An 11,374-nucleotide genomic window follows, 5' to 3' on the forward strand; every position below is an offset into this window, starting at 1 on the left:
ATATTTCTGATACAGAGCTACGAAGTGACCTGACACTCAAACATGTGCCCTTCTTTCTAGCTACCTCACATCAAAGCGACACATCGCTGTACAAGTCACTGTTATACCTATTAGTATGTCTATGTTGTTAATGTTCTTGGCCATTCTGTTGGATCCAAGTGCCATTCACTGTAGACTGACCTTTAATCTACTTTGTAGACAAAGGTTCCTGAAGCCACAAGTCTAATGATTTTTATTCTCTTTCTTAGATCTGTCTTCTCTAGTCCTGCCCCTTCCCAGAAAGAAGAGGAAATGATGAAGTCACAGGTAAATTTTAAGTAGTGTATTTGATTCCTGCCTTATTCTATCATTCAGGTTGAGGGGATTGCAGTAATTTACATAGTAAATGGAAATGCCTATAAAGATAAAACATATTTTCAGAGGAAATGCAGTTTCTAGGAAAGCGTTTCAGAGAAGAGTTAAAATATGGTTATGCAGAAATTTATTCACTCAGAAATAAAAACTGAGCTTCAAATTTGAATCTCATAGTTAAAACAGACCATATCAGAAGTTCATTGCATTATGGAATTTGCAATGTCTAGTGCTGTGGACTCCTGGTGTGGTGTTATAGGACCAGCACTAGACTGCGAACCACAAGGTCGGCAGTTCAAACCTACTAGCTGCTCCTCAGAAACCCTATACAGGGTTGCTGTGAGTCAGAACCTACTTGATGACACTTAACAACAACAATAAGCATAAAAGCAGCCCTAGGATAAGCACTGGACTAGTAACTGCAAAGTTGTTGCTGCTGCTGTGTGCCACCAAGTCAGTTCTGACTCATAGAGACCCTGTATAAAGGTTCCCAGGCTGTACATCTTTATGGGCACAGAAAGCCTCATCTTTCTCCTACAGAGCGGCTGGTGGGTTCAAACTGCTGACCTAGCAGCCCAATGCATAACCCACTACCCTACTAGGGCTTCGCAAATCCCCCAGTGGTAGTGGTGGTGGTGTGCCGTGGAGTTGGTTCCGATTCATGGTGACCCTGAATAGGGTGTCTGAGGCTGTAAATCTGTATGAGAGCAGAAAGTCTCATCTTTCTCCTGTGGAGCAGCTGGTAGTTTTGAACTGCTGACCTTGAGGTTAGCAGCCCAACCACAGGGTTGCTCTAAGCCGGGACCAACTTGACGACACTTAACAAAAACAAAATAAACATTTCTTAGCAGATATAAGCCTTTCATTGGCACCCATTGTTGTTATGTGCTATTGAGTCAGTTCTGACTCCTAGTAAATGAAATGGTGCTTGGCTCTGTGCAGTCCTCACAGTAGGTATGTGTGCATCCATTCTGTAGCCCACTGTGCCGGTCCATCTCTTTCTCTTTTTTGTGGACCTTCTGTTTTACCAAGCGTGATGCTCTTCTCCAGGAATTCTTTCCTCTTGATGACATGTCTAGAATAAGTGAGATGGAGTCTTACTAGCTGGGCTTCTTCTAAGACAGATTTGTTTGTTTTTGAATTTGCTAATATTTGCAAACATACTGGTATAGCTTCCAGCATCACAGCAAGCTACCACAGTTTAGCAAACTGACAGACAATTGGTGGCCCTGATAACTAGAGCAATGGAAAGATTTGTGTGTGACTTCCTGTAGTTGATAAACTCAGTTCTTTTCATTGTCTATTTTGAGCAAGGGTTTTATTAGCTTCCAATGATTGCTATCGCAAATGATCACAAACAAGTTGGCTGAAAACAACAGAAATGTATTCTCTCATAGTTTTGGAGGCTAGAAGTCCAAAATCAAGTGTCATGAGAGCCCTGTTTTCTCTGAAAGCTCTAGAGGAGAATCTATTCATACCTTTCCTTTTAGTTCTGGTGTTGCCAACAATTTTTGTTGGTCTTGAATTTGTAGATATACCATTCCAGTCATCACATGGTATTCTTCCATAGCTATGTCTCTTCTCCTCTTATAAGGATGCTAGTGATACTGGAGGAAGCGGTTCAAGCCCACCAGCCTCTTCTTGGGAGAAAGATGAGCCTTTCTGCTCCCACAAAGATCGATAGCCTTGAAAACTCTATACAGGGTCTCTAGGAGTCAGAAGCAACTCACTAGCATGTAACAATGACAACAGCAATCATCTAGCACTGCTACAACAGAAATACTGCAAGTAGATGACTTTAACAGATAGATGTTTATTCCCTCACAGTTTAGGAGACTAGAAGTTGAAATTCTGGATACCACTTTTAGGGGCAGGCTTACTCCCTCTGTCAACTCTGGAGAAAGTCCTTGTCTCTTTTCACCATCTCTGAGCCAAGCATCCTCCGTGTGGCTTGCCATCAGTCTTCCCCTGAGTCTAGTAGGTTCTCAGCACAGGCACCCCCGATCCGGATGATTTGTTCTGCTCCTGGCTCTTCTTTCTTGCTGGTACCAAGGTCCCTCACTCTCTGCTCACTTCTCCTTCCTTCTATCTCTTGTAAAATAAAAGGCGATGCAGGCCACACCTCAGGGAAACTCCCCTTATGTGAGATTCGAGCTCTGACCTGGGGAAGGGTGTTACATCCATTCTTAGCCAAATTGACACATATTTTGGGGGTTCATAATTCAATCCCTGACATTGGTCCACCATAATCTTGATTACATTTTCAAAGACCCTCTTCCCAAATAAGGTCAAATTCACACTGATTAGGATTTCATCTCTTTGGGGATGGGGGCACAATTCAACCCATAACAAAGATAAAATGTCTAATAGCTTCATATTAGAATAATGCAAATAAGCATCAGCAGAAAAGAGAGAAACTACAGTATTTCACACAGTGGAATACTACACAGCAACATTACAGATAGGTCTTACAAACATGAAGTGAAAGAACCCAGAGACAAAATAGAACATACTGTATGAATTCATTTATATGAAATTCAAAAACTGGAAAAATTAATCTATAATAAAAAAAATCAGAGGAGTAGAGGGGATGTTTACTAGGGAGAGGCATGATGGAATCTTCTAAAATGTTGAAAATGTTCTATATTTTGACCTGAGTAGTGTTTACCAGGGGAGTGCAGTGGCTCTGTAGGATGAGCACCGGACTTCAAACCACACTGGCTGCTCCATGGGAGAAAGATGAGACTTTCTGCTCCCACAGAAATTTACAGCCGCAGAAACCCTATGCAGGGTCACTGTGAGTTGGAATTGACTTAACAGCACTTAACAACAACAAGTGGTGACCAAACCAAACCAAACCCACTACCATTGACTCAGTTCTGACTCATAGTGACCCTACTAAGGGATTGTAAATGTTTATGGGCGAAGACAACTCATCTTTCTCCCACAGAACAGCTGGTGGGTGTGAACCCCTGACCTTGCAGTTATCAGGTATCTAAATGAATAAAAATCTTTCAGGTTATACACTAAATATTCACACCTCTAATTTTTAAAATGGAAACTACAGTATCTGAAGAATTAGATGGATGTGTATCTTTCAAATGATCTTATTTATTCTGCTTGCTACTGTATCTGCAGTCCCTTGAACAATGCCTGGAATACATATTTTGTGAATACTTGTGGTTTTAATTAACTGAATCCATAGGTCCCAATTTCTTTGTTTTAGTTCTAGAATAAGTAATAGTCTGACTTCTATATTCCTTTTCCTTAGAACTTTTTTTAAAATAAGTTTTTATTGTGAATTGAGTGATAGTTTACATGGGAGAACATCAACTTTACATTCATCCTACCATATTTCATTTCATTGCAATAATTACAATCCCCTCCATGCATCATAATTCAACAGCATTTGCTTCCATTCCTTCTGTTTTTATTGTTTTTTTTTCTTTTGGATGTACACCGAAATACTCAGAAATACCATTCAAACAACCAAACCTGCCCCCTGGCCACCAGCACACAGCCCCTCTCCCTCCCTGAGTCCAGTCCCCAGCCTCCATCTCTGGCGTAGAGGTTTCTCTGAATAGGGTCCTGTACTCTGCTCTTCTCACTTGATGGTCCCAGGGTCCTCCTCTCCTGGACTGCAAGATCAACTACTCCCCTCCTTTTGTTAGAAAATGTTTACATTTGCAACACTCTCAGTCAGTTCTGATCGCAATTATTTACTATTGAACCACAAGAATCTTATCGTCTCCTTTCACCAGCCCCTCCAAACAGGTTGGAAACCACTCAGTGGAGATTCTACCTTCCCTCGCACCCTCTGAAATTAGGCTCCCTCTTGAAAATGTGTAAGTCAGTCACTTCTTGCCTTTGTAGTCCCCCATTTTGGGTAGCCAATGTCTAAGTGGCCCATCCCTGTCAACCTTGTGTACAGAGGGGTTGGGAATGATCCTTGCTATAAAGATTTGTTCCCTCTTTTAAGCTACTACATTCACAAGTGTAGCCCAAGTTCATTAAATTGTAGCAGATTACACTTTTTTCCTTCTTCTTTCTTCCTCTAGTTGAATTCTGATCATCCCGCCATTGAAGCTAGGTCAAATGGGTACTATCTGCAAGTATGGGCTAGAACTATTTTTTTAAGCAGGTAAGTTTTTAATTGGTAAATTTATCAATAGTGTGAAAAAACATAGGAAATCTTAGGGGTCACAGTAATCAGTGAATGGGATATCTTTATGTCCATGAAATCCATAGGCTACTTACACAGCCACCCCATCCACTCAACATGCTTCTCAAAGTGGGGTTACATGAGAAGTTTATCATTGTCATGCCTGGCTTCCTTGCTCTTTGTCTTTCTCACGCTTACCTTCAGTCACTTTGTATCATAGCATACACATAAGCAATCTGGAAGTGTTAAACTCTGACAGGGAGTCCAAATAAGAATGAGGGGCAAATGTTTAACAATCATATTCAAACAGACCTGGTGAATAAGGAATTATCTCCTGAAAGAGCCAAATATTCCACATTTTTGAGAAATCTCAATCAATTTCTCATTTTGGTGATAATTTTCACACTGTACTTTTTGCTGCCGAAAATTAAGCAGGTATACGTTTTTGAGTGTTGATTTATCACTAAAAGATTTGAGTTAGAAAACGTTTTTTAAAAAATGTATTTAAGAAAAAATCCATGTGAAAGGAGCTGGGTTTCAGTTTCCCATAGTGGGAACGTCCTCCTGTAGTTACTGGAAGGCTAAGTCTGTCCGCTTCATTTCTTCTTCTGTAACAGACTGCGGTGCCGCCATTGTCTTGTCAGCTTCAGGAAGCTCATTGCAACATCCTCATAGACCAGCTTGTCTTCTCACCAAACATTGTCAGTCAAATCCAAAATCCTTCCATCTCTCTGCACCTCACTGCCCATTCTCCAGCAGACTAGATTTTGTCAAATCAGCTCTGGGCCCACTGCCCTGCCCACTTCTACTGAACCACACTCCTTTTCTTCAGCACGTAAACCTTTTCATACTTCCCTTTGGGATCTTTCTCTTTCAGGTTGATCTGACTCTTACATATTGAACATATGTCACTTTACTGCTTATTCACCCTGAGTTCAAAGCTGTGCTGTGCTTTGTTTGACCATGATTCTTTATCTACCAGCTTCTCTGCATCTCTAGTTTCATCCTCATACAAACTCAGTTAATTTTCCAAGTAAACACACCTGTGTAGCCAGCGCAAGCACTAGATCAAGAAGTAGAACCTCACCATAACACCCCAGAAAATCTGCTCAAGTCACTACTACTATCCTAGGGGTTGTTGTTTTTAAGTGCCATCAAGTCAATTCCAACCCATAGCAACCCTGTATAGGGTTTCCGTGGAGCAGCTGTTGAGTTTGAACCACCGACCTTGTAGTTCAAACGGCTTTTGCAGTCTGGTGCATTAAGCCACAGTGGCACACCAGAACTCCATCCTAGGGGTTACCAGTGTTCAGTTTTGATCACCAGAGATTACTTCTGTCTACTTTTAAACTTTACATATCTCTGTAACTGTCTGGTTCTTGTGCTTAATGCTATGCTTGTCAAATTCATTCATGTTGAAATGTTCCATGTTCTGTTACTCACATTCCACTCTTCATGAGCATTTCTGTAGTTTTGATTTAGGAGCAGTTCCCAATTTTGTTTCTGTTTCTTTGGATATATAACAAAAGTGGAATGGCTAGTTGTGTGCACATTCAGTTTTTATTGAAACATTGCCAAATAGTGTTTCAAAGTGGTTGAACAAAACAATCTTCTAACAGTGTGTAAGAGTTTCCAATTACTTCAAGAAAATTTTTCTTGGATATATTTTTTTACATTTATGAACTTGCCTTTTTAGCAAATATTGAATCCACAGACAATAAAAGAGCACAACTGAATTTTAGTAGATAAAAGTCAAATTCTTGTTGAAACAGTCACCATAAATAAAATGGCAATACTTGACAGGTTCAACCATGTTGCGAGGTGTTTCACAGATTCATTATTATTCTTCAACATTTTGTAGTATTCCATTGTGTTTACAAACTAAAGTTTGTTCAACCATTCTTCTGTTGATGGGCATTTAAACTTGTCTCCATCTTTTTATATGTCTCTTGTAGACAGCGTATTGAAAGATCCTGTTTTCTTATCCATTCTGCTCTTTGTTTCTTGACTGGTACATTTAATCCATTTACATTCAGTGTGATTGTCAATAGGTGTGAATTGTTTTTGTGTGTGTGTGTGTATGGTGCTGCTGAATTCTTTGCTTCACATAATTTTCTATGTTGCATTCCATTGGTTTGTGGGTTTTCTTGTCATTATCATTTCTGTAGTGTGAATGTTTACTAAATCTTTCTGATTTTCCTCTTTTCTTACTTTCATGTGCAGGTGTATTATTTTTCTTTGACGTTATCCTATAATCTATTCATTTGTTCCCTGCTTAAAACAACATATTTTATCTTGAAATCTACTTGACTTCCTTGCCATTTGGAAGTTCTGTTTATGCACTATTTCCTCTTTTTGCTTTGTAGTTGACTTCATTATATACATTGCTATCTCTGGCTCCCTATTTTCAGTCTTGTAGGCTTGGTTTAGTTGGTTCTTGTTTTCCTGAATTCTTATAAAGTTTTTATTGTGTTCTACTTTCTTTCCTCCATCTTTCTATCTATCCTTTAAGGATACCTAATTAACATTCTTTTTTAGTTAGTTCCATTACCTTTTCTTCTTTGGAAATGTTTTCTGGCTCAGCATCTTGGTCTTAGTCACCCTGTATAGAGTTTCTGAAGAGCTGGTGGGTTTGAACCACTGACCTTGTGGTTCCAGTGCTTATCCTGGACTAGTCCAGTGCCATACCAGAATTCCCACTAACCATTAGAGAAAGATGTAAATCAAAACTACAAAGAGATACCATCTCATCCTGGTTAAAATAACACTGATTAAAAAAAAGAAGATGGAAAAATAACAAATATTGGTGAGTAGACAGCTATTGGAACCCCTATCCATCGCTGGTAGGACTGTAAAATGTACGACCAATATAGAAAGCATTATGGTGCTTCCTCCGAAAACTGGAAATCGTTTTGCTCCATCTCTCCCACTGTTAGGTAGTAACATAAACATATGCACTCCTGTGTTCATCGCAGCATTGTTTATAATAGAAAAACTGTGGAAACAGCCTAAGTGCCCTACAGTGGATGAATGAGTAAGGAAGACCATAGAAGAATTGATGCATTTGAGTTATGGTGTTGGAGAAGAATGTTGAAAGTACCACGGACTGCCCAAAGAACAAATGAATCTGTGTTGGAAGGAGTACAGCCAGAGTGCTCCTTAGAAGCCAGATGGAGAGGCTTCTCTCCTACTTCAGACATGTGATCAGAAGGGACCAGTCCCTGCAGAAGGACATTATGTTTCATAAAGTAGAGGGTCAGAAAAACAGAGAAAGACCCTAACAAGCTGGACTGGCACAGTGACAGCAGCAATGGGCTCAGGTGTAACAACCTTTGTGAGGCTGGCACCGGACCAGGCGGTGTTTTGTTCTGTGTGCACAGGATTGCTGTGAATCTGAACCAGCTTGATGACACCTAACCACAGCAGCCCACTAAGCAGGTCCTCCAGTTCCTCTCCTCCCTTAACCCCTGGAAACCAGCAAGCTGGGTCATGTCTGTGGATTTACGTAGGCTGGATATTTCACATAAATGGAATATTTTGTGACCATTTATTTTGGTTTCTTTCACTTAGCATAACCACCTTCATTTTTAATTACAGGTTTGCTAGATAGAGGATGCTTGCTTGATAGCTTTTTCTTTCGGCTCTGAATCTGTTGTCTCACTGCTATCTGGCCCTTGTTGTTTCCAGTAAGTCAGCTATTACGCAATTCTATTGTGGCTCCTTGTAGATAGTGACGGCTTTTCTCTTGTTGAATTTATACTACATGGAGTAAATATATATATACACACAAGAAGCCAAATAAACTCCATGTATACACAAACACAGTGTCACTAGCGCTCCTTAGACCAGTACAAAACTGTTTTCATTGTGTTGTTGTTAAGTGCCTTTGAGTCGGTTCTGACTCATAGCGAGGAGTGGCTGACAAATCTGAACCGCCGACCTTGCAGTCCAGAGCACTAACTCTGTGCCACACCAGGACTCCAGATTGTTTTAATTAGTGGCTTTATAATATGCTCTGGAATCAAGAAGGGTGAGTTTCCCTACTTTATTCTTCTTCAGAATGATGAATAATAGTAGTGAGAGTGGGTGGGTAGAAACGCTCAGCTGGGCGCAATTAGGATTTTCTGGTAAAATCTGTTGGCATGATTTTACTATTTTTGCGATCTGAGGAAAAACCGTTTTATGAGGAGAAATCTTGGGTTGAGGTAGTATTAGTGAGAATGCATCTTATGTGCGCATACTTTCCTTTTGATTAGTGAAACTGTTACACTTTTTCACTCATGTTTTATCTGCAGTCCTGCTTCTGTACCATGTGCTTTGTACAAATGCAGTTTGGATTCCCTCCCCTATAAGGGGAGAAAGTCCAACAATCCTCTTTGACTTCTGGAGCCTCTTTATTTCAAATGACTTGACTTTTCATCCTTTCATTTTTTCCAACCCCAGTGGATCAACGAGCATCTAGTGAGGTCCCAAACCAGGTAACTTGACTAAAGTTTGGTTTTACTCTTTATTTTGTATTCAGTGTAAACTAGTGCCCAAGTTCTCCTCTGTAACCTATGGTAATATTAAGGACATGTTTAATCAGTGAATGAAATCCACCTGACAGGATATTCCTACTCTGGTGTTTCTGTCTCTTACAAAGTAACAAACCAAGGTAAGAAATGCTATGTAACGTCTTATCTCTTAGTACTCTCAGAACAAAGTCTGTTTTGGTGATGCCATCTGAGTGCCTTCCTGTTGAGTGAGGGTGTTGTTACAGGGAACAGTGACGTTCAAGGACGTGGCTATTGACTTCACCCAGGCAGAATGGCAGCACCTGGATTGTGACCAGAGGCGCCTGTACCGGAGTGTGATGCTAGAAAACTACAACAACTTAATCACAGTGGGTAAGAGTGGTTTCTGGCATTCCTCAAATTCCAGAAATAAATACTCTTTCTTTGCCAATATTTCTGAGCTATATGGGACATTTTAATGTTAGGAGTTGGGCACTGGGATGTGTGCTCATATGAATAGATGTGCTACAACTTTCAAAGAGAAGGGGTGTCTTTGGTTATGTTTTAGGAAAGTGTAGCATCCCCAGAAGCTGTACTTTTCTGGTCCTTCATAAAGTCTAATTTTTCTTGGACCAGCCTCAATTCCTTGTTTCCAGTATTTATGCCCAGATCTTATGTCACTTCCCTTCAACAGGATGTCCGTTCACCAAACCTGATGTGATTTTCAAGTTGGAGCAGGAGGAAGAACCGTGGGTGTTAGAGGAAGAAGTGTTACGGAGACATAGTCCAGGTCAGTGAAAGGGAACCGGATAGGTGAGAAAAGGCCAGGGCCCTTTAATGGCTAATCAGTGACTGACTGATCCTCGGAAATGCTCTTTGAAAGACATTTTCCTAAAGTCCATATGCATTTGTAGTAAGAGTTTTCGTGAATTCTTTAGAAACCAAAGATGTCATTTCTAGATACCGTTCTTAACTTCCTATCTCAGAACTTGGAGGACTGGTTGGCCTTCTTACCTGGTCTTCTTACTGGGTGGCACCAACCTTTCCTAATTCATGTCTGTCTAGGTTTACTATGATAATTATTCTTACTATTATTAGCTTGGAGTCCTGGTGCTGGTGTTGTCAGGTACCATCGAGTTGGAACCGACTCATAGCGACCCCATGCACAGCAGAACAAACACAATGTACGATCCTGGGCCAACCTCACTACTGCTGCCACACTTGACGCCATCAATGAATGATGCCACCTAGCCAATCCATCTCGTTGGGGGTCTTCCTCTTTTTCTCTGACCCTCCATCTTACCCAGCATGACATCCTTCTCCAGTGACTGTACCCTCCTGACAATATGTCAAAAGTATGAGAGACGAAGTTTAGCCATCTTGGCCTCCAAGGAGCACTCTGGCTGCACTTCTTCCAAAACAGATCTATTGGTTCTTTTTTCTTACTATTATTAGCATGGAGTCCTGGTGTGGCTCTGTTGAATAAGCACTGGACCGCAAGGTCAGTTTGAATTACAAGGTCAGTGGTTCAGACTCAACAGCTTCTTCTCGGAAGCCCTATTCAGGTTACTGTGAGTCAGAATCGACTTGACAGTACTTAACAATAAATTATTAGCGTCTTCCAATTTTCCTAGATTCATCCTTCATACATTCCATGTTCTGATTATTAATGGACTTTTACAGCTCTTTTTCTTCATTTTGAGTTGTGCCCCATCAGCAAATGAAGGTCCCGAAAGCTTTACTCCATTGGCGTCTTCACAGTCAACTCGACTTTGAGGAGGCAGCTCTTTCCCAGTCATATTTTGAGTGTCTTCCAACCTGAGGGGCTCGACTTCTGGCACTATATCTGACAATATTCTGGTGACCTTCATCGTGTTTTGATAGTTAATATTCTGGTGCTATCTGACCGTGTTCCACTGCTATTCATAAGGTTTTCAGTGACTAGATATTTGGAAGTAGTCTGTCTCTCCTGTGTCCTGGTCTGTCTTCATCTGGAAATTCATCTGAAACCTGTTATCCATGGGTGACCCTGCTGGTATGTAAAATACCAGTAGCATAGCTTTCAGAATCACAGCAACACATAAGCCACCACAGTGTGACAAACTGACAGATTAGTGGTGGATATATGTGTGGCGCTGTGTATTAATGCACTGGACTGCAAAGTCGGTTTGAACCACAAGGTTGGCAGTACAAGCTCACCAGCCACTCCTTGGAAACCCTAACGTGGTTGCTATGAGTCAGAACCATTTAGAGGGCACTTAACAAAAATTTATATATGCAAAAATTTGTATATGCAATAAAATGTTATTCATTTGGATAACATTTTATTGCATATACAGCCCATAAGTTTCTTGTTGTTGTTGTTGTT

The 11,374-nt window shown here is 40.6% G+C and overlaps 1 protein-coding gene across 1 annotated transcript in view; it reads left to right on the forward strand.

Annotated features, from left to right (window-relative positions):
* Positions 1-291: 291 nt before the first annotated feature.
* ZNF569 (zinc finger protein 569) overlaps positions 292-11,374 on the forward strand; it is a 20,070-nt gene continuing 8,987 nt past the window's right edge. Inside the window, exons 1-3 of the mRNA XM_006867326.1 lie at positions 292-306; positions 9,273-9,399; positions 9,701-9,796. Coding sequence (XP_006867388.1) covers positions 292-306; positions 9,273-9,399; positions 9,701-9,796 — 238 coding nt within the window. The remainder of the gene's footprint in view (positions 307-9,272; positions 9,400-9,700; positions 9,797-11,374) is intronic.

Source organism: Chrysochloris asiatica, unplaced genomic scaffold (assembly GCF_000296735.1).
Source record: "Chrysochloris asiatica unplaced genomic scaffold, ChrAsi1.0 scaffold00104, whole genome shotgun sequence".
In the NCBI taxonomy this organism is placed as follows: domain Eukaryota; kingdom Metazoa; phylum Chordata; class Mammalia; order Afrosoricida; family Chrysochloridae; genus Chrysochloris; species Chrysochloris asiatica.